The 27,285-nt window shown below is 44.7% G+C and overlaps 1 protein-coding gene across 1 annotated transcript in view; it reads right to left on the bottom strand.

Moving 5' to 3' along the window:
- Positions 1-2,455: 2,455 nt before the first annotated feature.
- LOC146194808 (short transient receptor potential channel 3-like) overlaps positions 2,456-27,285 on the bottom strand; it is a 35,837-nt gene continuing 11,007 nt past the window's right edge. The window contains exons 5-12 of the mRNA XM_084596129.1: positions 23,268-23,464; positions 19,079-19,252; positions 12,393-12,927; positions 8,915-9,170; positions 7,396-7,627; positions 5,774-5,956; positions 3,980-4,048; positions 2,456-2,808 (exon numbers count right to left, since the gene is read on the bottom strand). Of these exons, the coding sequence (XP_084452255.1) occupies positions 2,617-2,808; positions 3,980-4,048; positions 5,774-5,956; positions 7,396-7,627; positions 8,915-9,170; positions 12,393-12,927; positions 19,079-19,252; positions 23,268-23,464 (1,838 nt within the window). The 3' untranslated portion in view covers positions 2,456-2,616. The remainder of the gene's footprint in view (positions 2,809-3,979; positions 4,049-5,773; positions 5,957-7,395; positions 7,628-8,914; positions 9,171-12,392; positions 12,928-19,078; positions 19,253-23,267; positions 23,465-27,285) is intronic.

The raw sequence follows: 27,285 nt of genomic DNA, 5'->3' as shown, positions 1-27,285 counted from the left end.
TGAGGCTATCGCATTTCTTCAGTGCAGGGTCTGCAGTGCTCTCACATTTTATCTTCCAGTTTCTAATCGATTTTCTGGACAATAAATTATTATTTCACTACGATTTATGAAACAAAAAGAAAAAAATGCCTTCAAGTTTTCCATTCTATCAGTGTCTGTTTACTACCTTCATTTACGTTATCTATTGCCGTGGCAGTGGTTTTCTAAAGCGATTTTACAAAGCAAAGTCAGGTACCTTCAAATTTAAGTGAATTCCTTACGGCGTCCAAATTAGGATGCCACACGCACTGCTTATATTCAAGAAGGTTGAAACCAAGCCATGCTTTCCATCCAGTGTACAGGACTATTATAATATGAATGCTTAGCCCCAGGCTATCAGATAAGCGTCATCTTTTTCAAGGCAGGTTGTGTGATAATGATTTTGATAGGGTCATGTGACAAAGGGTCGTCATATATTTGAGCCCGAACTTGCGCATAAATAGTACTCCATTTCCTGTCTTCCTGTCTTTCCATCTTTCCTGTCTTCTCTTTTTTTCTTCGTACATCGTTTAAGCAGGTTATTTTTCTTCGTGCAAATGCCCAAACTAGACCAAAAACGCCTACTACGTTTTGAACTACTAATATGTTGTTACTTTCCGCATTTTTGCTTTCTCAGCCTTTGTGTAAGTGACATTAGTGTAATAGGAATAAGTTCAATCTCCTTAATCTTTTTCTATTTATAGTCAAAACCTAATCAGCTTTGCGGACAGCCCTCCAGTATTTCGTGGTATGATGTCGCTGGACGATGATTTTTTTTTATAATTGTTCTTTGGTGATCTCTCTGATTTCCTTATTCAGTTTGATTGATCTTTGGCTGTATTTCTGGTTTTACATTTACGTATATTTGCCTCCGTCGCTTTCAAGTTCATGTTCAAGTTCAAGTTCCTTTCCAACACGTTTGCCTGTGATGGATCTCAACTCTTGGAGATTGCCCCCATCGTCGCTTCTCAACAACTAAAAAAACGTATTTTGTTCATCGGCCCCTTTAAACAGTTGCAATGAGCATAATTTTATTTTCTAACCATCTTTCTTTCCTTCTGTCCGCACAGCTTTAATAGTTAGAACTTTTTTTGGCGCCCTTACATAGCGAACTTAAGCCAACGAGTGATCAATGAGCTGAGTTTTCCCTCGACGAGGAACTTATAGGTCTGATTATTATACCGGTAACATTCCGATTTTCGCCTACGTACTTTTCAGAAAATAAACACGTGGTTTCCTTTCTTCTCCGTCTTCTCTCTAAACTTGATGTAATTTTCCAATACATTCCTTAATTTTTTTATTTCATTAGATTATCAAGTTGGTCCTTTATTTCTGGCGGTCTCTCATTGCTTAATTTTTATTCGGATGAACCGTCCTGATTTTAGTTTCTGGTATTCGTAAGTAGCTTCTTTAATCCTCAATAAATGCCAACCGTATTTAGGGTTACTTGTCCGTCCTTTAACATTGTTGTTTCTTTTTGTGTTTTTTGAGTTTTCTCTTTGAATGTGTACCCCTTCTGCATATAGTACATTGATTATCAGATCAGAAATTTATTCCTTAAAAATTTGTACATTTTTATTTTCTTAAGATTGCTGCTGATTCACTGCCGCTTAGGATAGTACAAAATGATTGACTCTTTGCTAAGGAACTGACATAAGGGCCGTCCTTACATTTAGGCTTTTCTGTTTACAATTACTAGATTGCACTCCTCATAGATTTAGAGCATTAACATCCTCATCATCATCAGCAGCAGCAGCAGCAGCCTGACTATACCCACTGCAGGGCGAAGGCCTCTCCCATATTTCTCCACTTAACACGGTTCTGTGCTGGCTGCATCCACTTGACCCCTGTGAATATAGCTGCATCCGTCCAAATCCTTATTATGGCCATTTATATCCCCAAGAGAACAAGTGGAATAATATCAATGCTGCTTCTAAGCTGTTTTATGCAGTCATTGGGTCATTTTTCGCAATTCTATTTTTATCGCCAGAAAATGTCCCCGATGATTGATAGGCTACAACTCTGCTTTTGTCCCCATTTGTTCCTGATACCCATTTCTGTTCTTCGCAAACTGCTTTCTTTTTTCGTTATCAGACTGTCTCGGCCTTTTAGTCCCACTGACTGCGTCGCATGCAGCAGTACTCCCGCTTTCCACTTTCTGTGCTGTCTCCTTTTCCCTTCTTTTATATATGTACGGTAAGAGCCACTGACGCTTTTTGACAACGACCATGCGTTGCCGAGACCAAGTCAACGTGTCACTTCTTAAATCGCCCAAATTGCAATGTTACTGGGAATCAAGGCACTTTCAGCTTCTACGTATTCGCAAACTTGATAACAAAGCACGTGAATGACGAATTACATACGAAAAACAACTGAGAGTGGACTTATGAAGCCTCCAGTAATTTTAAGGAGTGCCCATGGTCATTCAAACCAGAGAAAAGGAAAAACTTTTTGGATATAACAAGCACTTCTACGTATTTGTGGAACGTGGCAGTTTATTACCAAAGATGGGCGCTGTGGTCATCATAAGTCACCCAAGCATTTTAATAAATACTCCATCTTTCCATGGGTGCAAAAAGAAAACGCGCAGTCGACCTCTCAGGAACGCCTCCCTCTGGGCGGGTGCCTTAGTAGCACCGACTGACGGCGCAGCTCGGCCGCACCATCAACATATAGTGTAGTCTCGATGCGACTGTTGGTGCGCGACGATGACCGATTGACCTCGAACAGCTCGCGGTCGGCGATGTCACGCAGCTGCAAATAGCGTCGGCTAAGCGCCACCACCAGGTCCTGCAGGTGAAAAAAGGTCGAAGGTGACCACAGTGGCTCAGAGGATGTGAAAGTGTGGCTGAAGAGCTGGATGTTGTAGATTCTAAATCCGCCACCATGCCAGATTTTACTTAAGGAGAAAATTTAAGTTACATACGACCTCAGGGCATTGTATAAAGCCACTAGTGGGTGAAATTATTTCGAAGCATTTCTCTACGGCGTGCCCCATAGACTTTCTTTGAGCTCTCACAAGTTAGTACTCATCGAACGTTTCATTAGAGTGTTAGTATTGGCATGCACTGCTCGGCCAAAAAAGGGGAAGGGAATGGTAGCCAGAAGCAGCTGAGGTACAGTCGCGGAGGCCCCAGAAGAGGTAATGTGATGCTGTGTAGGCTTGCCGCGCCAGGCGCACTACACTACTACAATCGGGCCTTCGTACTAACGCCCTAATCTAATAGTGTACATAGTCTGGCTACGGACGACAATACACGCGTTGTGGTGAACAGTCTCTGAACCTTTGCGCGATAAAAGATTTTAACGCAGCCCCTCAGTGGTTTTCAGTATTGTTTTAAGGTGGGCCTCTATACTCCTTAAATTTAGCACTGCACCTACTGTCATGAAATGAAGCTGTTTTAAGTTGAGCGTGAGCTACTCACTATAACGCCCCGAATGGCCACAGCTGTATTACATAATTGTTAAATGTTACGCAGGGGAAATTAGCTTACCAGCTCACATCTGCTGGGAGAAATGAAAACATGTAAGGCGTTATCCGCAGCTTGTAGCTGTAAACAATTGGTAGTACAATGTGCACAACACGACGGCGAATTGGCGATAGTTCAACGTCCAGAGAAAGGAACCGTGCTGAGTGAACCAAAGAGCAAACCTAAGTTAATTACGTACCAGCTTCAAAGGAGGAGACGAAAATCAATACGGCAGGGCACGGAATGTGAAGGCAAGACATGCGATGGTCGTTATCGGTAACGGTCGGATTTCAAGAGAGAGCAAACGTAGCTGGGAATGCCCGAAACGAAGGCAGGAGAGATTGGTACGTCAGCGAAAATAGCGTGGTGTCATCAATAAAAAGAAATAATATTACATACAGACATTTGTCGCACAGTGGATGCAGTTAGGTCGAATATGAAAAGTAGTTTAAATGCGAATAAGATGTGAAATTTAAGACTGCAACACCTACTTGATACGAGAGGTGTCGACCGCGGCCGCCAGCATCGTCAAAGTTCCAGTCTTGAAGACAAGACGAACTCTGTAAAAAAACATTGCAGTGGCTTAGCTCTGGGTACCTCCGGATGGAAGCAGAAGCTTCTTTTGCCTGGCTAGGCTTGTGGCAGAGCTCAGCCTCTAAGGGCAGGACGAAAGAGCGCACCCTACAAGCCTACATATAAAGTCCCGCTTTAACCAAGCCATATGGACTTGCTTGCATTTCCTAAGCGTAACGTTAGCAGGTTGATCTGATATCCCCCTCCCATACGAAAGCAGAGACCCGAGTGGGCGGCTCCTGCCAGACATAATATCAGGCAACCCTACGGCCAGTTGGTACTTGGCTATGTCAGGTACTGCCCATGCCATGTTCTAAAACAACCATCGAACACAACGAGCATCCCGTTTAACGCATCAGAGTTCACCGGCGCTCTTTGCAAAACCCACTTTTATACCTGTTATGAACGTGACTCTGTCGCATAGGGGTAACTTGAATTCAAATGTCATAGCAGGCTGATTGCAGTATAGCCCTCCCTCATGAATGGAAAGGCCCGAATTGGCACTCGTTCAGGCGCCCACCGACGCTGACGCTGAAGGCTCGAGCTGGCTGGCGTAGTGAAGCTTCCGCTTCAAACAGAGGAGCAAATATGAACACTTCCCACAACATCCTCATTAATAGTTACATTTAGTACAAACCGTGAAAAGCGCGACTCGCAAGTAAACTCAAATGTAACATCGCAGGAACACAAGTAGAGTCAGCTAATAAAGGAAGAACCTAATTTTCTCGTCCTGACAAGAAAGCAGCGCATTACCTGAGAGCAGTAAAAGAGATATACAATTCTAGCGTTTTCCTCTAAGGTGGTAGTGTGTGTTTTCTAATAGATTGCTTCGCTCCGTGGTCTTCTTTGCTCTCATTTTGCAGTGCACCATAATAATGTACGGACTTCACTGCTTAGAAAACAATACCGGGTGTAAAGAAAGCTTGCCCTCGTGATATTTTGGCTGCGCTAAAATGCTCATGCATATGCGTTACTTCGTCTAAATCACTATTAAAACACTCACAGAGCGCTGTCTCAAGTACTGTCTTAATGAATCATTGTCCCGAATAACAATTTATTTTATTTGAACATCAAAATATGTGAGTTCACTTCCCGATATTGCGCTAAGTTTAGTTAATTTTTTCTTGATATTTATTCCTAACAACCATTAGAGTGCCAATTTGTTTCGGATCAGATAAGCTTTGTGACAGAATATTGTGTCCTACGACAGCTTACTGAGAGGTTTTTCTCTCTTCCATCCTAATGATTGCGCAGCCCGTAATTGTTTACTTTATTTACGCGTTCAAACCTGTAGCAAAATAGAATTTTGCATTGCACCGGGGATAAAGCTGACATACAAGACCCCTGACTTGGCCTTCGGTACCTCAGCTGACGTGCAAAACAACTCAGAATGAAGAGAGCATGCAGCGCAAGCCGATGGATCACAGATCGGGATGTAATACAATTTGCAAACAAGGAATAATTACACATAAAGCAACCGTAAGCGTATCTTAAGAGAACAGTTTCAAATACATTACGTCCAAGAACACAATAAAAAGTCAGTAATTATATACGGTCCAGAAAGTGCACATTTCATGTTTTTTTTCCCTAAAGGTTAACAAGGAGGGTGATTGTTCAATTAGGTGAAATATATCACGTTCAAAAGCTTAGCGATGTGCCCATGATTCTAGAGCCCTTCGTGCTCGGTGTAAAAATATAGTTTCCAATCTTACCCTGATTCTCGAGGTTGGAATTCCTTTACGCATGGTCTTCTTTGCGAAGTACATTTTGTAGCAGAGGCGCAGGCACCTGGCGGTCGGGAACAGATTCAGGGGAGGCGGAGCACCGGCATTGATGTCCAGGTAAGAAATCCATTGGGATGATCGGGCAAAGATCCACTCTGTGTACGCGTCGCGCTGTAAATGTACATCCATGTGCATCGCTGTAAATCAGGCATAATTTGAATCACACCAAACAAGTTGTCGGTTTGACTGGACGTAATTGGCTTGCGTGCAAAAGCAACCGGTCAAAGGAGAGTTGCAGGTAAGCCAAGTACATAAGTCAAACCATCAGGCAGTTTTAAAGCGCCAAAATCCGCTTGAATTTATTGCGTGCGTAGGGAAGAAAGATTACTAGACCCAACGCACAACGTGGAATAGTGACAATAAAACGCCCAAAGCGATCAACGGCGGCGATAGCTTTGGAATGTTCGGCACCCATTTCCCATGAAATAAACCTCAAGTCCGAAACTCCTCACTTCGAATGTCCTTTTTTTTTTTTTTTTGTCTGGCTATTTTAACTTTCAATCATACCTCAAGGTTAAGCCTCACCACAGGCTCAAAATTTACAGCTCTGGTTGCGATTAATGGTACTGCGAGTACATTTCAAAATAAACGCAACGGCTAAGCATTACTCTTTAATAAAGACGGCATTATAACACTTTGTAAATCCTCATGTGGCATTCACAATCATGCGCTGCATCGGTTGCATACTAGCATTATTCATCCGTCCATTCAGATTCCAATAATAGTGAGAACATCGCCTTAATGGAGTCGCGGCTGGGGAATAACTTAAACATGCATCTAAAAATCCCATCACGTTAGAGTGTAGGGCAGCCACAGAAACAAAAGTAACGCTGAACGACACATTGTACTGCTTCATACACAAATGTCGTTTAATTTTTAACCTTAAGCAAATTCGGTATTGAATGTTTGCGGATGTTGTTTGACTACCATTTTGGACACTAAGGAGGTCAATTGTTGACAATCTCTGGCACAGAAAATGTTACTTGGTCAACCCTTGCAATTTCGCCCTAAATTTACGACCAAGTCGTTCTTCAATCACACCACATGCATGTAATTGTAGAATAATTGCGGGAAACACAAATATAGCCATCTCGCGCCAATTTTTTGATCTCACACTGAATACATAAATTGCCCTTTGGATTACAAAGCGGAGTAAAGTAGGCCTGACCTGTTCCATGCATACTGTAGCGTTGCTAAGAATGGCTGGTTGTTTCTATGTTATACATTGACGTGCGTAGCCCAATAATTATTTGCAGAGCTTCTGTATTTACTTCTTAGTACATGACACTGGAAAATAAACATTTGGTTATGTATTTTAACAAATGCATCCGGCTATGATATATACTCCGACATCCTTGCTTGTCAGCATGTAGCGACTAGCCGCGAGTCGCTTCAGCGCATCTTTCATTTAACGTCAGCTTGCTCACTGACATAGTAACCTCTTTCTTCTCATTAGCACAGTACAAGATCATTTTATTGTGCGATATCTGTCATGTTGTGAACTCAGAACGATGCCTACATATAACACAGATACCGGTGGGCAAACACACCTGTACTCTCTGGAAACTGTCGGTCATCATGGCGATGAGAACGTTCAGCAGCACGATGACGGACACAATGTGGTAGATGCCCCAGAGCGCATATCCGACGAACTCGGTGAAGTCGTGGGTCACGATCTTGCCTCCCGGTCGAGTAGCGTCTCCCGACACAACTATATTGGCAATCTCGGGTGTACCCAGCTCGTACAGTGCCCAAAAGAGGTACTTTAGCGCTCGGCCAAGGCTGCAAAAAATATGGTATAGAGAAATGAGCGAATCTGGTGCAACAAACGCTTATATTTTTTTTCCATTATACATGGCCCTAATTTTTTTTATTTTATTCGATGTTTGTTTGGATTCCCTTTTTGCAGGGCTACGATTCCTTAGCCTAGTTTTCCCAATTTCACTCACTCACTCAGGTATACCCCTAGAACGCCCTGAAGGTATTGCATCGATGGTAAATGGTCTCGTCCAAACAATCCGCGTTTCGCATTCTGTATAGCCATCGTCGTCACTCACATGAGGCGGTCGCAAATGACGCCGCCAAATGCCGAAAACGAAGAGTGGACATCTTCAGCTCGAACAAAAGCGGATTGCTCATTTTAATACATGCGTATAGACTGTATACTTGATCTTCTTCTTATTTACATAAACGTAGCAAGCCCCGTCTGAACTTCATTGCGTTCTTGGGGTGAAGCATCATCATAATTAGTAGGACTCTACCCACTGCAGGGCGAAGGCCTCTCCGATATTCCTCTAATTTTCCAGTTCTGTGCTAGCTGCATCCAGCTCAGCCCTAGAAATATCTTAACCTAATCTACCCATCTAATTTTTTGCAGCTTCTCCTATGCCTCGCTTATCTTGAAATCTAAATTCTTACCCTCAGCGGCCTTTGGTTATCGTTTTCTCGCTCTTCATTCCCTGTCCATGCCCATTTATCATCTACTCGAGTTATTTCTCACATCCACTCTTCCTGCTTCCTATCTCTTACCGTCACACTTACCATTTTCAGTTGCATAGTCTTCTGCATTCTCGTCAACTTAAGTAGAACCCTTTTTGTCACCCTCCACGTTTCCGCTCCATAGGTGAGTACAGGTAAGATGCAACTGTAATATACTTTCCTCTCGAGCAATACAGTAGGCTGCTAGTCATATTCTTCGAGTACGTGCCAAATTCACTCTATCACAGTCTTATTTTACTAGTTATTTTCCTTTCGTGATTCCAGATCTGCGGTTGTTACCTATCCTAAGTAGACATATTCACCTAACACCGCCGGTGCTTCCCTACCTATAGCAAACTGCTATTTCTTACTGAGGCTGCTGAGCATTACCTTAGTTGTCTTCATATTAGCGTTTCTTTATTTTACTCCCAATCTATGAGTTGGGCACAAAAATATGCTACACGTCTCTCGTGCAGAGTTTAGAGGCCAAAAAACACGAAGTAATTAGAGCAGCCTTGTCTTTGTTTCAGAACCAGCAAAAGTTTCGCTCCCCAAATTCGCAAGTCAGTAGTAGTACACAATGACCAGTACCTTGTGAAATTTGGCGGTTGGTATTCTGTGGTTCCGTTAGCGAGGGTGGCCTGGTTACCAGCATAATTCTTGTAGATGGAGCTGATTCCCACGGCAAATCCGAAGTAGACGATACCGAGCAACAGCATGAAGCGAACTACGTCTCGAAGCATGTAGAGTAAAGACACCGTCAGAGGCCCGAACATCTGCAGGATCTGGCACCACAGCAGCAGCCGGCAGAAGGCGAGCACCGTGGCTATTGCGTACAAGGACTCACCTGGGTACAATGAAAACGCAGCGGATTTCGGCTAAACGTTTAATATTATGCCATAGCGGTGTTTCCCCAGTTTTACTCTTCTCTTGTCTAGCCTTCTGTAGTTGACTCAAATGAGAGACACATATGTCGCCACTTCAATCTTTGCTTTTACGGTTACCTGTGTGACCGCAAAGCCATACTGCGGTACACATCACTTGATTAGCATCGACGCTAGCATCGGATGTGATTTTGCTCTCTCATTTTGAACGCCTTCTTTTGCATGCGACCATGCAATACATGCACCATCAATTCCACAGCGCGTTAACCATAAAATGATGATGAGGCAAGGAAACGTGTACGAGAAGCAATCATGCCAGTTCACGTATTCTCTACCTTTCAATCTAATCCTCTATTCCACACTCTTAACCCAAGAGTATTACACCAAGCTCTCATCCGCCCTCTACACCCTTTGCAAGGCTGCGTCATTTACCAGAGCATTCCTCCAGCCCAAACCGCAGGTCTGTCTCTTTTCCTTTCTGCCCTCATCTAACACCACGAGGAATGCCAGCTTGGACGGCGCTCATGTGCTCACCAAAGCCAATAGCTCCCACAGAAATCTACAATTCCATGCATGACCCCTCTCAGTATATTCCAAGCATCCTGCTTCCATTACACCTCCGCCTCACCCCACCCAACGAAACGAAACAAAACATGGCTCCTCCTTTCTCCCATATCACTGCTTATGCGGACACCAGCCTGTCACCAAGCGGCAAAATCAAAGCAGCCGCGCACATAATCTACCAGCCTAACTCCCTTTCTCCTATCACCCATACTTGGGGTCCGTACATTACTCCTACTTCCAACACCGCCATCAGGCTTCAGCCTATTGATGACAATATCTCATTCGCCCATCTTCATTCTTCCTCTTTGTATACAATATACCCAAGCTCGATGGCTGCAGTTAATGGTATTCAATCACGTGCTGTCCCCACAGCTTCCCATAATGAACCCTGTGGCGTCTCCTCTTAATTAGACCCACCAAAGACATTTATATGGATACCTGGGCATGCTGGGATAAGACGTAATTAGTTGGTACACCAGCTCGCCCGTGAATCCCTGCACCGGGCGCCTGCCTTCCGTTGGTAAAGTCTACCCTCCGGTGACGAATCTTTTTACTACAAGAACAAACTCACGCGCAGCACTACTCTCACGTGCATTGGGCTCGCCGCCAAAATTGTAGCCATTGATCATAGAGCCTCTCGGTCTTTATATTCGCATTGGAGCATCATCATGGCCCGTAGAGTCAAAGCTGGGGGTAACTTACACAAAATAAAGTACCTAAATGAGAAGCCTTGGTTTAGGCTCAACGAATTCCCCATCTGTTCAGCGACCATGTTTTCAAACATTTAATAAAAAACTCCTGTGTTGCCCGGGTGGCAATTGAACAAAGCCCCAAATTGCCAGGTAGCTTCCCGGATGAGGCAGCGGAATTTCGATGGGAGGCAAAATGAAAAGCGCCCATGCGCTATATCGTGCCACTATAAGCCCGATCGTGCTGAAAAGTGAAAAGTGAAAGAAATTTGAGTGTTATTTACGGGCTGTTACGGACGAGGTAGACGGAAAAGCGGACAATGGCACTGACAGCAGCACCCTCACTTGGTGCGCTCCTAATATTAAAAATAATAATCTTATTGTAATCCATTATGTTCTGTTCCTACGGGCTTGCCATACCCTAAATACACCTTTATTTTATAGCCAATGAAATAGTTGGATTGCGTGCGGCAGGTGTCTTAGAGGTCAAGGTTTCAGCGATATGAAGAGAAGGCAAGGATAACCAACTCGTTTCTGTAAAACTACTCAGGACTCTAATGTCGATCAGATTTCAAGTTCAATGTATCCCTGTTGGGTTACGCAGTGTTCTAGCGGACAACGTATAGTACTGTTTGCAGCATGTTTAAGAAAGCCGAGCCATCCAAAGCTTTGTTTTTCCATCGTCGAATGCTTTCAAAACGTGCCCACTTCTCGAATAAACGCACAAGCATACGCGCACAAAGCAGCAGTTTGAACCTAAGATGACTACAATGCAAAATACATTCATCAAAGCACAAATGAGAGATTCAACATTGCTTGCATGTAACCCATCAATGGATAGTTCTCAAAGAGTACTTAAATAATATGTGTATTTTCAAATAAAATATAATGTATTAGAGCCAGAAAACAGCGGTAGAACTTCTTGCTTAGATAATCTTTATCTAGTAGCCGGCTGCATTGTACTTTCTTAAACAGAGGCTCTCCTTTAAGCACTTTATTGCTCAACGGAGGTTAACGACAAGCGGCAGCACTTCAACCTCATCGCACGCTTTCTGCGTGGCAATATTTTGAACATCAACCTTGAATAATCGCTACCCTTCTTTTGCCAAGAACGTCCTTAGACATACCTGCACATCCGAAGTTCCGAAAGAATGAAGACAAAAATATCGGGACAATTCTCAAGCATTCATTCTTTAAGCGTGCCTTGCCGGGCTTTTGTTTACGACTTAGGTATATAAATCGCTTAATTACGTGTTCGCAACTCAATATGTGTATTTTTCAGTTGTTAATTAGTCATTGTTAAGCAATTCAACCTCGCGCTCAAGTCGTTATTACCACGTATAATTATATACAGGCATATTACGTCATGCTGGGGGAGGAATATTTCAATGTAGAGGGCAAACATTTCAACCCGGGACTGTAATCGACTCGATAAGTACCTTCTGATCATTTGCACATTCGCTACCAGTCGATGGCCTGCGCAAAGAAGTCTTATCAAAGGGTGAGACAGGTGGGTTTGAAAACAGACTATGCCCTGTTTCGACTTTTTTCTACTAGGAATAACATTCTCGAGTAGGCTGGCAGATGTAGCGGCTAAAACAACTGACATGCGCATCTGAAACTGCATGTGTAACTCGTAACCCGCTTGAAAATTCCCTGCACCAAAATGCACCGATTTATCACTTATACCTCGTCGGGATTCGTTGCCACATTACAACAGATCTTTAACGCTCAGATGTTTCTCCCATCTTGAATTGGCCTAGCTTCCTGGGGTTTTCAAACTCGACAACGTTTTCTAATAGTGTATCCAGACAGAAACTAGCCCAGCATGTTTAAGTGGTGTTCAGGGCTTTTTGGCATGGCTGCAGTGTACGAATATCTAAAAAGTCCAGTTAATAACGCTTATATATACAAGTGGCTTTGAACACATACCTATAAGGTACGGGTGGTACCACGGCCATTGGGAGCGGTCGATGCTTTCTTGGAGATTCCTTGCAGTGACAAAAACAATAAACCAAAGTATCTCGGCCACCAGGAACAGGCCGAACATGCATACGTCATACACTGCCCACCAAGAACTAAGGAACACTCGTGGCCCGAGCGCCCAGGCGCTCACAGCCAGCTCCCACACGTATCCAACGATCCAAACGCCAACGAGAATTTCGGACCACAGCACGCGAAGCTTGAAGCTGTCCCGCCGACCGTAGAAGAGCGATATGGTGAGTAGGACGAGAAATGTCGCGTAAGACGTGCAGCTGTGGACGAAGCGGTTCAGCGGTACACGCAGGGGTTTGAGGACTCGCATGGGGTCCGGTGTGAATATGTACGTGACGCCTAGGAAGGGAGACGCCAGGGCTTGGCCGGCGACGTGGATGGCTTTGCGGGTGGGCGACCAGGCTGGCCAACCGGGCAGGCCCTTGTACCACAAGGAACGGATGACCTGCTGACAGTTTGGGTGAGCCACAAACTGCGAAGAAAAGATGCAGACCAAAGAAAAAAACAGTGTATGTCACATTCAAAGTGCGTATGATGCGAATTCACCAGTCTGCTAAAACATGCAATTAGCCAGCTAAGCAATCTGAGAGTTCAACAGATTTTTGCGGCCGCAAGCGGACATCAAGTTCTGGTCTAAGAATAATAAGAATAATAAGCAGTATTTTTTCCTTACATGCATAGTACTTGAGTCCTTCAATACACCTAATGGCCATGACACTCGATCCAAAGTTTGATTCGCGGACAAAAGCGGCAGCGCTGGTGCCAAATCGGAGTTCCAGGAGTGGTCAGCCGGGTTGTACCCAAAACTCTTGTTTTCATGCTCGTGCTGGTTTTTATCCTGTTTGTATTGCTTTGCATAAAATAGAAGCAGGCGTCCTGCATTTGCGACTGATCCGTAATCCTAGTCTGAATGACGCTTATGTGAACAAGGCGCTGCAAGCAGAGCCACAGCTCAATCTGTAAATCGGGATCTTCCGGCCACTACGTGGAGATCTGTAACATTTCTAGTGAGGTAATCAATAATTTGCAAACCGTGCGGTGGTCTCGTTAAACTACAACATAGGAGTGACCGCAGAGCAGTGCACGCTAAGGCAAAGGCAATGTTAGCAGCGTTGTCGTAGCTCGGTGTTAGCAGACAGCACTACCTTTACCCGCACCGCGCTTAGGTAGCTCGCCCAGTTTGCTCGTGTGTTCGCCCGACCTGTACACAGGTTTAATCCGGCCTCGCTTAATCTTACAAGACATCGAGCACTATTTGACGTGGTATTTTAGTGTTTGGATTTAACCCATAATTAAATATTTCATGCCGACGAAAGAGCAAAAATGTCGCGCTGATTCCAATGTGTGTAGAAATTTAGGCACAGTGCATTTGATCTCGCTAGCAGTATTTGCACACCAAAGATAATTTACACGTGTTGATCTTTTGCGGTTATTATTGTGCATTTGGAAAGTATAGTTTTGCTATGTTTTAAACATGGTTGCGCGATTTGTAAAGTGAAGGTTACTATACGACACGGTGTCCCTTTAACTTTCCCGACCACGATTGAATGACGCTGTTCTGAATGTGGAAGTACTTAGCAACGCATTAAAGCACTGCACCGCAGTCATTACGACAGCAACGTAAGTTCCGCTGTTTAACTCAACCGCCGCCATTATTGGTGGCTACATGCACAAATAAAAAAGCGAGCACCTCATACAATGCCAACTATTCACATACTGTCCCGTAATGATGATGATAGTTCAGAACTGAGGGCAACAGCGAATAATTTACAATAGAACCAAACATGCAATCGGCGGCCCCGCCAGCAACTGAATGTTTGGCGTTCGTCGAAGTACTGAAGCCCTGCTATTTGGCCGTGCGCTCAAATTAAAATCGGCAAGGCCCAATTGTGACATGATGCCAAAAGCAACTATGAAATCAGAAACAATGTTGAAGCAGTGGGGCGTTGCTTTGATAGGTCAAGATATCTCTGGAATTAGGTCACGTCTCACGTCGCAAACTGCTGAAGCCTCACTTTGGTGGCATTTGATCGGGAATGAATAATGCAACTGCGCTGCAATACACTACAAAATGTACAAATGAGGATTACAATACATATGCTGTCAATATTTTACTTCCGCTGGCTGGGAATTTAACATACAGAATCCCTATCAAGACTCTCAATTCCACCCCAGTGTAACAAATATAGCCCCCATTTCAGAAAGAATGAAATACGACGTCATGTTGAAGATGGCGCAAGGACTTGTCCATATCATCGGTAAATGGCTTGGAATATTTTCGGAATAGCTACACGCTTCAGATAACGCAGCTCTTCAAAAGCACAATTTTTCCGTCCTAACTACGAACTTATAATGGACGGTGTCCATGGAGCCTAAATTTTTCTTAGAAGCAAGCACATTCTGGAGTCAAATCGGCTGGCCACCAATTTATATTCGGTAATAGCGCATCTCTACTCCTGACGTATTTCGGCATCATAAGGGAAGCAACAAAGCGACACCTCTTCTTCACTGCTCCCATAGCCGAAGCGCGTAGCGGTAGTCCCTCAGTCGACAAGCTGAGAACATCGTTCACAGAACGCAATGTCTTTACGCAAACAACCACATTCTGATACTTCGTCAATTCACTAGTAAAAACACCATGAAATGAAAACGTTACGACCACACACCGTAATTACATTGCTTTCCACACAGACATCCTACGGCCGCCCGCTCCGCCCATAAAAACATGCCCCTTGATGGACGCCAGCGCTGATGTGCGGCCGCTCTTAGCAGCGTACCAAGCTCTCCCATAAAGCATGGCGTAAGAATATATTTAGGTACTGACACTGCACCCGGCGGCGCGACCAGTGTGTGTTTGCCGCTCCATGCACCTTTTTTTTTAATGTGGATAGATGGCGCCACACTACGGGGTCTATACCAGTCGCTGAGCTGCGGCGGTCGTAATGCGAATTTAGCGGGATCGTTTGGTGACCCGGCCTGTACGTGTGCTTTGTGAAGTACGGCAAGGGCTCAAAAGGATTTAAACTGCTGCCGACACGTAATAATGTTCGGCCACTTCGTGATTTTTTTTCTGGAACAGCTCAGCGCGAACGCGGCCCCGTGATGTTTCCGAACTCGTTATCGAAACGCATTCATAGCAATTTTTTTTTGTTCATGCGCACGGCCGCTAAGGTATAGGTTAACTATACTGCCCCTTCAATATGAAAGGTGAGCCTTAGCGCGCATGTTCCTACGTTTGGGTCAAAGAGCCTAAGTGTACATTCAGACATTGCTTGAGTAGTGCAATGCGCCGATCCTGTGAATTGATGTCCGCCGTATAGAGAATATGGTTAACTTAAGTCACCTGGGGTCTATAACGTACAGAGAAACCTGAAGGACCCTTCCGAATTTCAACTGTTTCAGAAAAACTGCTTAGGCGGCCAGAAATAAAATACCCGTTGCTTTACTATGTTGCGATACGCCTCCACAGCTTTACACGTGAGTGCCGGGACCAAAAAAAAAACCAAGCTTGCATTTTCGATGCTTCAGTAGTTAGTGCAGTGCACTATTAGCTACGCGATGCGGAAAACATTGCTCGAATTTACCTGCGTTTCTCCTGTAAAGTTCAACGTTCACGAGGACGCCCATGACACTGAGAGAAGTCTGCCTTTGGAAAGACCGGCGGGAAATGCGCGGCTCTCAACTGGAATTAATGGATGCCAGTTGAGAATAATTTCAGTTGCCTGATAAAGTTACTTGTTCACCGAAATAATTTTGCCACGAAAATCCCAATCGAGCGCTCTCGAGTCCGGCATATTACGCAGCTGCATATTGTTATAAACATTACTGGCAGGTCTTCTCCCTTTCATACCACCGCTTTTTGTGGCACTAAATATACAGCAGGTGCAAACTCGATGCAAGATTGCCACCCGAAATTAACTCATCCGATTCCATGGCACATCGCACTTAGTGTGTCTATGCCGATACTTCTTCAAAACATAGTCTCATCCGTATAGAAACACCGAACCCAAAGCGCCATTAGCAGCTTCAATTGTATACTTCGTTGACCTCGTGACCTCCACAAATTTCAGGCTAGGGATAGCTTGAAGATTAGGAAGCTTAACTGCTTAGTAGGACAACACGGCTTTAGTGTCAGCTGAGGCTGCCGCGAAGCAATGCAAAAGGTGCCCTTGATCACTCAGACATCCCATGTGGGCTAATTTTATTCCCTTCACTGCGGCCTTCATCAATGTCCATGTGCCTCTTCGGTGCTTCAAAAAGCAAAATTTATATATTTTGTCCAACTGCCGTCCTGTGGAACAAACATATTTATTCTACGTAGCCTTTTGCTACAATACCCATAATTGTAGTGCGTTTCTACATTATAGTATAATATATTTATATTTTTAATACAGTACCCATAAGTATTACAAGTATTGCCTGTAGGTTAGTATGACACTGGCAGATGCCGGCCGTTTGCTTGAATTTGGCTGTTAAGTAAGATATTTTGGATTTGGAAATATGGAAAAAAACACTGGTCACAGCATTCGTCGACTAGAGCGCGGTTTTCTCTTAGTAAATTTAAAAGTACATTGTAATTAAACTTGGCATAATACGATATTGATATCATATGGTCGGGAAAGTGCTTGGTAGCAATATCCTATCCGGTTTAGGAATTTCCCAGCACCAGATTTCTAGGCAAGCAGGTTCCGACGGAGCTTTAAAAAGTTATACTTGATCCGGAGACCTCTGGCAGCCCGTTCTTGTATTGGTTAGAAAGTACCACTTACCCATAATAACCTCTGATCGACTTCAGGACACCGCTAGACTTCTAAAGTGTGCCACAGCAACAGCCAACAGATCCCACCCATCAAATACACAGGCAGTGACGACCGTCCGCGGCATCGGCCCGCGGCAAAAAGTGAGCCTACACAACGGTCACTACAACTGACCCCAAACCACGACGCAAAAAGCTAGTTGTAGCAGACTTTGTTCGTGCACCGAGCCTGCCACAAAGTGGAAACTCATTACCTAATTACACATCTTGTGAGGCAATCTAGCAGCTCAAAACGCTGACAAACATAGCCTAAAACGGCATAGAAAGCCGGCCATGCCGCTTAGCTGCGAGCGCCGCTCCGCAAACGAATGAATAGTGACAAAACGTCCCCTCGCCGTGCGTTCGGCGCATGTACGAGAGGGCGAACAGAGTCTGGGCGTGCTCTTCGTTTCCGCGGCCTGTTAGTGTCATCACCGTACACAGAGTGACGGAGAAGTTTCACGACCATAAAGCGGCATTCAACGACTCTGGTAACAAAAAAGCGCAGAGAGATGCCTGCAAGCAAAAGACCTCCCAGCAAAAAAAAAATATGAAAAAAAAAACACAACTGAACTCAGCTTTTCTACGGGCAGTGTGCGGGCAAAAAAAAAAATCTTTTGCTTTTTACCAATCTCCTGATTCAATGGGTTCTTGCTCAGCTGCAAATTCATGATGCGCACTCTTTCTCAAATGGTGCGCCCCGCCGGGGTGGCGCAGTGGTTACGGCGCTAAACTGCTGTTCCCAAGGACGCGGGATCAAATCCCGGCCTCGGCGGCCGCTTTTCGATGAAGGCGAAAAGCAAGGCGCCCGTGTTCTGTGCAATGTCAGTGAACGTTAAAGAACCCCAGATAGTCGACATTTCCGGAGTCCTCCACTACGGCGTCTCTCATAGCCTGAGTAACTTTGGGACGTTAAACCCCACAAATGACAAGCCTGCTCAAAAGGTGCAATATATGCACGCTAACCCGCCCAAAGGTGGGGTTAGCGTGCGTCAGGAATTTGCGTAGTAACTTGAATGAGGAGTGGTAAGAAAGGAGATATTCTGACTCTCTCTCACTCTCTCTCCTTGACAATGTCAGCGCACATGGTAAAGTCGATTCTCGTAGGTTTCAAAGAGCTTGAATAGATACGCACACATCGGCATTAAAAAAAACACAAAGTAAGAAAGTAGAGAGCAACCTCCTTGAAAAAGAAGTCAACATTTTTTTTATTATTTGGCCATATGGCCAAAATACAAAAAAGCACTGACTCTTTGGTACTATGACGCTCGGGATACCTGAACGGGAACCCGCTCGGGAAGGGCAGGAGATTTCCTACCCTCCGGAGACTACCTAAACATAAACACGGCAGCAGGAATTCTGATAAGAAAGGCAACTATAAAGATTTGGTTACTTTTGAGTTCGTAACTAGCTTAGGAAATGATGTCATTAGTGCTATCATTTCGGCGTGCACCATTAATAAGAACTGTATAGGCCGGAGGTTTGCTTCTAAGCTACGCAGCGGGACACTTGGGTAAGTTTTATTCATTGGAGCTACGCTCAAAACTCTTCTTTAAGTAGGTCTCCGAAATTGTGGAGGAATTAAGAAATGCACAGTTTGACTCATTAAAAACCCCTCGGGCTTCAATCTTGTGTTTAGCAAACTTTGAAAAAGAATCAGTGTCTATGGATAAAAATAGAAAAGTAATATGTGTGCCAAGCTCTAAAGATGGTGTGCAGGCGAGCATGCTTTTGTGCGCATTGTGGACCTTTGAACAAAACCGTATCATGACGCATGATTTTTAAAGTTTTCAAATCACATTAGCCACGAGTGGCCGGCGCTACTTACGCCCTTCTGGTCAAGCAAGATGGCAAGTGAGAGACGGGGAAACCGGAAAGGCCTGTTCGCCGGGAAGCCCTCTGTTTGTGAGAGCACTGTCTCCACTTCCTCTGTGTTCTTGCAAGCGCCGAGTACAGCGGCGGCGAACTGCGAGCACTGCTGTGCCATCTCTTCGTACTCATTCTGCGGGGTAAAAAAAAAAAAAACAGAAAACAAGACCCTTCCGCTTGCGCGATGTGCTACGTCCATGATACCTTAACTGGTTCTGCTGAAGTGCAAAATCGAATCAGACCCTGAGACACAAAACATTTCCTTTGCACGCCCTGCTCCGTTGGGCTGTGCTATAAATGCCTCTCTCGAATTGTTAATTATCGGCAGAGAAAAACTAAGTGTCCTCTCTGCTCTGCTCATCTAAGGCCTGCATGCCGCTTAATTACAACTTTCTGCGTCAACAATATGACGCTATCTATAGCCTCAGGTAAAATGTAAAGTTTTATTTCTCAATGCCCTTCTTGAAGACGCTAATTCCTTATGTTTAGGTTAGAATGGCTTTGAACCACACACACAAAATGACCACATACAAAAATGACGGTCGAAGCGGCGAGAGGAGAATGCGGTGAATGAGCGCTATCTCCGGCAAAAAGATATTTAGCTGGCACCCGCCCGCTTTCGGAACCTTCAGGCATTCGCTGTCAATACAGAAGGATATAAGCCTTTGCATACTTCTGCATACTGGTGAGCGACCATGTCAAAAACGCTTGTATACCAACATTTCTGACGTAATCAATGACCACTGTTTTATTATAATTTGCTGGATTCCATCTAACACTGGCCTGTGTCAAAAAGGAAGAATTGGAAAAACAAGTAACTGTACGGAGCCGAGCAGCAATCACTAGGAGGACATGCAAAATATTGCGTTGCGACGACGACACACAAAACGCACGAAAGCGCAAAACAGCACGTCACGAACTACAGTCCAACGTCAAAAATTTGGAGGACGTAGTAGATACCTCTTCCGAATAAACATGACTGAGCGTTTAGAACTGCCGTATCATTCCGCGAATTTCTGATATATTTTGTTAATAATTGGTTCACGTGAAGGGAAGGCACAGTATCTGTTGCACTTCTTTCAGTGCACACCTGAACCACACCGTCAAGGAAGGGAGGATAGTAGGAGTGAAAGTGGAAAGAGAGAAAGACGAGCCAGTAGTGGAGGGCTGCGGGGTAAGTTCGACCACTTGGGAATCTTTAACCTGCACTATCATCGCATAGCACACGGAAGCCTTTTCGTTTTGCCTCAATCGGAATGCAGCCGGCGGCGGTCGGGTTTGAAAAAAGTGGATTATGTTACCCAAGAGCTCTTTCCCTACAGGATTCTAGCATCCGAAGCCATCTATTCACACAACACGTATGCTTCGAATCTAAGAAGAAATCCTACATCCCAGACATTGCAAATGCACACGAGCACTGCTAGCATTAGACATCTCCAGGGCACTTGACAATGTTCAATACACCGCCATAGGGGATGCCTTATCCAGTCTAGGAGTCGGTATGCGAACACAAGTCTACAAAGCAGCTTTCCTACGAGCCCGCACAGCTGAAATCAACCTAGACCTTATGGAGTCCCCCTCCTTCTCTCTGGACAGCAGGGGGACACGCCATGCTTCAATCTTATCTACTCTACTGTTCAACATCGCTCTCATCCCCCTGGCTCGCATGATAGAGGGCATCCCAAACCACTCCAACTCCTCCTATGCACACGATATTGCCTTGTGGACAACCATGGGCAATGTGGAATAAACTATTCAAGCAGCTGTGGACGCTATAGGCCTCGTGTGCTCCTCTGCTAAGTCTGAACTCTTGCTACTCCACCCGACCCCGAACCGCAGCAGGAAACAAAGCCCACCATATACATGTAGAAGACAATGGTCTACCAGCGATATAGATGCAAAAGGTACGCATCTTAGTCATGTTCTTACAGAAAAATACATGCAACACGGAGACCATCTTCAAACAAACAATCACAGCATATGAAACCATCCGACGAATTAAAAGAATAACCAACACGCACCTATATATGCGTGAACGTAACCTTAGGCGGCTGGTGTAGGCTTTCGAGATTAGTCGGAAGGTTTATTCCCTTCCCTATCTCTACCTTACAATTGCGGAGGAGGAAAACGTAGATAAACAAAGGTAGGCATAGAAGTCAGCCCTAATTCTCCAAGAAAAATCTCCCACCGCCCGTCTCCTCCTCATGAGAGTACAGAATAGACTACAAGAAGTAACCGAAGCTCACCGCGCAGCTCAGACAGACAGACTCTCTATCACAAATAGAGGTAGACACATTCTCGACTCGCTAAAGATTCATCCAACAGGTCCACCCCCCAGCAACACCCACACCACACCAACACATATCAGGGACAAACTCATAGTTCATCCCCTGCCCAGTAACCTGTACCAGTTCACAACCAGGCCAGACGTGATGCTCGGGCCAAGGCTTTATATAAAGCTCATGCAAACGGCAAAGGCGCAGTCTATTTGGACTCAGCAGAGTACCGCCACAGTTCGACTTACGCCGTCAATATAACATCGCATGACCACTAACACATAGCCCCGTGCTCGATCAAGACATCAACCTCACTCGAAGCCAAAGGAGCAGCCTTAGCCATTTCCTCCTGCGCTGCCACAACCATCTGAGCGACTCTAAAACCGCAATCACGAATATGGGACAGGAACAGATTCTTCCTTCCACCTGAAAAATTATCCGAATCTCGCTCCACACAACCCAGACCAAAAAATATTTTAGGTACCAGCCTATTCGGGTAACCCCGGCCACGAAGCTGCCCACTCTCTTGCTCGAACGTGCGTAAACCAGGTAGGGCACACCCTAGACCATGCTAGCGCAAATGACCGCCTCGTCACCAATCATAATATTACACTCCACTCTATGGTTCAAAGATTTGTCTATCCACCACCACGCTACTGAAGGAACAACAAACTACCGAAAAACGCCTCCATGCTCCCGCGTTTCCTTCTATGGCTGTGTTAGCCCTTCTACTCAGTCCATTAAAATCCGAATACTATCTGTATGGGGCTCCGATAACCAACTTCGACCGCATTTTATATCTCTGCCGAGAATTCCATTAGCATCTCGTTGAAACCTCTCTGGCATAGTCCCCCCCCCCCCCAGCTCAAACCCTACTTCACAAACACGGCTGGTAGACGGAGCTCGAATGATCGCTGCAAGGCAGGCACTATTTTCTACCACTCAAGATCAAGAGCCAGACCAACCCGAGGATGTAACAGCCTTTTTAAGGATCATCAGTAAAGTTTTCACTTACCTACCTTTACATCAGATTTCATTCGATAACTCACAGCAGAGAAATATATTGATGCACCTCTTGCTATGTTTCTACTAATTTGTCTATATGGCTTATGGAAAAATAGAATGATTGATCAGTACTGCTAACCAGGTGGGTTGGGAAAAATTATTCCCGTGAAATTAATGTTTAGCTTAGAGAAATGTATCAACAGGCCGACTATAAATGCAGTGGCACTCAATCTTGATGGCATTCTCTTCCTGACCTCCGTCACCTCTTACTTGAAGGCGAATTGGGCAACTTTTCATAAAACCTCGGTACCTACTTCCTCTAAATATAGTATATTTTCAGTGCAACAACATATTCAAAAAGGTCACTCCCTTATTAAGACGATCATCTAGTGATGCCAAGTACCCAGGTTAAAGCCCGACTGATTCGATCTTGGTACGATATTTTTCTCTTTTTTTGTGCGAAAGCATTACAAGAGAAGTTTGGTCAGTCATGTGCTCCATCACTCTCTCTGTGGGCAAGAGTACTTGAATGACCCGTCGGGGAGAGTCGCTCGTTGGAACCGCAATACCGGATTCAAATTACTCACGCGAGGCCACGTGGTTCTGACCTCACTAGACAGCCAATCAAGACAAGGCTACAAGCGTTGCAAAGTTTTGCTAGGTTCGAACTACATGATTACTGATCTCGCACTAATCAAACGCAACGAAGCCACTGTAACGTGCAGTTGTAGTACGAGGCACCACGCTACCGTTTGGGACTCTCCTCTCATAGTACAGATTACCTATCGTACAAGTGGTTCTCATAAATCAGATTGTTACCATTACACTAAGGCCACGCAGGGAACCCATCTATCAGAGAAAACCCACCTGGAACTCGGGCACGCTCTGGGCCAGGGAACGCAGCTCTCGGCTGAGCGTGAACGCGGTCAACACCGGGTCGTCAGATGTGAGCAGGATGTGCACAGGGCTGCTCAAGGCGCGGAAGGCGTTGCGGCGAAGTTGCGACTGAGACAGACGCTCTCCGTGACGAGCGGCCTGCTCACGGCACGACTCGGCGCACCGACCTGCGAGTACACAAGTAGCCGCTCTTGCACACGCACACGTTCATGGAATACATGCACGCAGTTCTGGACTCCATGACGCGATGGATATTTAAGCGGAGGCGCCATCCTTGTACGTGGCAGGAATTTCCAAGACCAATTGAACCACAATCTCTTAGAGCAGGGATGTAATATTTTGTACCCTGTTCATTACCAGTTTGGATTATAGCCTCCGAGAGCAAAAGCAGTGCCGATCATGTTCTCTTTGTCCACTACCAGCAACAACGCGGCCGCTGTGGTCGCTTTTCTATGGACGGGTAAAGCAAGGCACCCGTGCGATGTGGATATCAGTGCACGTTAAAGAACTCCAGGCGGTCGACATTTCCGGAGCCCTCAACTACGGCGTCTCTCACTCTCATAGCCTGAGTCGCTTTACTGCGTTAAACCCCACAAACCAAATCAAACCAGTAAAAAAAAACGACATTGAAAACTCGCATCCTCCGTGTGTCTAATCTATGCTATTTTACGCACCAACTCTAAACGATTATTAATTCACCCTTGCGTCCGCTCGCGCCTATTCGAAAGGCTCTGAATGATAATCAGTAGAAGCGATGATTTGCTTGTGTTCAGTATTTTATAGTGCGGGGCTGGCTGCACCCTCTTGAACAAGTAGTCACCAGACTTGATGTTATCCACCACATTGCAAACTCGCAAGAAAATTACGCAAGCAGGTATGCACGAAGGCTTCCCAAAAGCATGGCACATGAAGATAAATGCGAACTTAAAGTGTGTGTGAGACGTTTGAAGCTTTATGCATATAGTAGGACGTGAATTCACCCAGCATTCGCTTTAAGGCCAATTCAAAAACTATTGTAAAAAAATATTACCACTTATGAAACAATGTTTCACAGTTCCCAGTCGAAAAAACTACAGAACATTTTCTGATGTTACGACAGAATATCTGTTCAGTTCTTGACGGGAAACCTGTTGTGGTAACAGAACATTCTGTAGTAACATCAGAAATTTCTGTAGTTACAACAGAAAAGTGCTACAGAACTACAAACAACAGAAATATACTACAGAAAAACTACAGAACTACAGAAAAGTCTGATGGTTACGACAGAACTACAGGATATTTTGTCGTGTTTTTGACACAGTTCTGTAGTTTTTTTCGAGTGGGTTACACAGTAAATTAGGATGTATTTAGTAAACAATGTGCTATTTTTATTACTGTTGAAGCTTGGTTATATAAGGATTATCATTGCTTGAAAATAGACTTCGTGCACTCAAACTGTCTATAATCAGCTCAAGTACCAGCGATCTCCTGGTTATTAATTACTTTAGTTCGTGTTTCCGTTTTATTTGTCACATTTCATTTGGTTGTGATAGTACTTCGAAATAGCTTTATCAAGTCAACTCGGAGTGCAGTTGCTAAAGAAAGGAAGACTCATCTTCGAACATTGCGATACACATAAACATCAAAACCTCTATTCTCAGTTGCTTTAGTCGAGCCTCGGGAAACCAGACTTAACTTCCTGGGAAAACAGCCGTAAAGTCTACAATTCTGTAAGATTAAACTAGTGTTTCTTATAGGAACGTGCAAGCTAAAGCTTCAACAAAAAAACTAGCAAGTAGATGCCGGAAAAAAAAAAAGAAGTTGCCTGACACCGCTATATCTCGTACCCAGAGCGGATCTGCCCTGGACCATCGTTGAGGAAAAGCTACCTGTTGCGGCATCCGTCCCAGCTGTGCGTCATTCATTATTGCGACAACTGCACTAAAACGTGCGTCAGAACTCTGAAGGCTTTACGGCCAGGAAGCTTTTGATTTATAGCCGGTTAGATGAGGCAACACTTATGTTCTTTTCTCTTTTTTTTTTGAACTTTGGAGTCTCTACGACATCCAATTGCAGATCATGATAAACTACCTTGGTTATTTTTTTTTTCTTCCTAAACGACAATCCCGCAATGCTTACCTTCAGTTTGTGCCGTATTATTTAGAATGGCCAGAATTCTGAATGCACCATTGAACGCATATAAGCCGCATGAGGGGGAATGTGCATGCAACACATCCGGGCTAACACGCTGTAGGAAAGGATGCCTATCCATAATATCGACGGTGCATGTGATTCGGCGGACAATGCGTACAGGCAGAGCGTATTGTTCCAACTACTTAACTATTCATAAACGCGCCTGGCTTTTTCCAGGGCACCTCATAAAATACGCTAGCTACAATCAGCTATCGGCCAGTTTTACTGTGTAATGTACATGCCTCCCTCTCTGCCCGCGTTTCTTTCCTGAGTCGGGCAAGGCGCATGGCCTCTCCCCCTCCCCGTCTATTTTTGTCGGTGGAGGAACCCATGTCGCCAGACGTTTCTCTTAACAGGAATAAGTATTCGGCACTCCTTGCAGCTCTCGCTCTTTTGTGTGCAGCCGCGTTAAGCCGGATGTCTCTTTTTTTTTCTGTAATATACTTTCTATCAGTGAAGAATACACCCGAGAGAGACACTTCGTAGCCCGACAGTCCTAGCTTTCACTTTTAACAGTTTGATCTCGCGCCGTGTGATCGTGGTGTGCTGGCTGTCGGTGGCCATCTCTCTCTGCGCAATTCTTTTTTGTCTGCTCGTATTAGCACATATTTCGCTGTCTGACATCCCTTAGCACTATCTCTCAATTTCGCGGTGACTTTGGCCGTCTTCTGAATTTTGTTTAAAACTGCTTAAGGACGTCGATTAACAGCCCGCAGCTCAAGCGGCTATCAGTTACAATAAGTGGCATAAAAGGCTGTGATGGCGGCCACAGAATCTTTTCCTATGCAAAGGAAAACAAGTTCTCTAGTTGCTCCAGCTCAGGTTTTAATCTGCTTACATCAGTAGACATGGCCAAGTCTACAGCGGGAATCAGCAAAGGTTTAGTGTAAGCACAAGAGCCTCTGGTCGGAGTGTAATTATCTTTGACTTTTCTCATTCGCTTATAACGCAGGCAAAAAACATTTGTCAGTGTTTCTGGCAGATTCAGATTTATGTATGAACCGTAGTTCGCACAAGATTACCGAGAACGGAGAAAAGTATTCATTGTTCAAAATCTCTTGCCTCCTGAACAAATAGGCTACTTATCTGGAAAGCAATATGTGAATTTAGCTCCACATGCAGTCTTCTCTATTTTCGCAATGGACATTAAAACCAATGAGCCATATACACCAACTGTGATGCATGGTTCATTTTTTTTTTTGGTATTAGCTCGGAGGTAAGATGTCGCCACAGATTGCTCATACAAGAATGACTAGCGCTGGTGGCACGGTGGCGACGACAATGCGTTAAATGCGCTCAAGCGACACCAGGCGAAACTAACAGCTCTATGACGCACGTGCAGCAGGATGTCTGCAGATGTGAAATAGTCATCCCTCAGAGCGCCCAATCTCGCTGCTTAAAACCCTGGGCCTCTGACAGCTCCACTGACAATGATATCCAGCTATACAGGATGCTGCATATATTTTAGTATCGCATTTAACTGAAGGTGCAAATGACCTGTTTTGAAACCGCACGATACTAGTTTCCCCTAGCCTTATAATCCGCAGTATTACGCCAAACTGAGAGTATCATCAGAAATCTGACGCCACAGGAAAATGCCTTACTACATTTTATAGGTTCATCAATGTATCGAGAACGAGGTGCTTAAACAACAAACATAGCTGAGAACGTTTAGACGCAGTGAGGGCGCAGTCACCAGTACTGCCTTGCCGCTTTTGGCACCGCTAGACTGGGCATTTGCTTCATCATGATATTGTAGTCTTTCAAGGTGATAGCGTTATGTGCCCCGCGTCGCAGAAAGGTGTCTGTTGCAACG

Source organism: Amblyomma maculatum, chromosome 3, assembly GCF_055883805.1.
Source record: "Amblyomma maculatum isolate TAMU_Amacu chromosome 3, ASM5588380v1, whole genome shotgun sequence".
Lineage (NCBI taxonomy): Eukaryota > Metazoa > Arthropoda > Arachnida > Ixodida > Ixodidae > Amblyomma > Amblyomma maculatum.
This window is presented reverse-complemented; position numbering and strand designations above follow the sequence as displayed.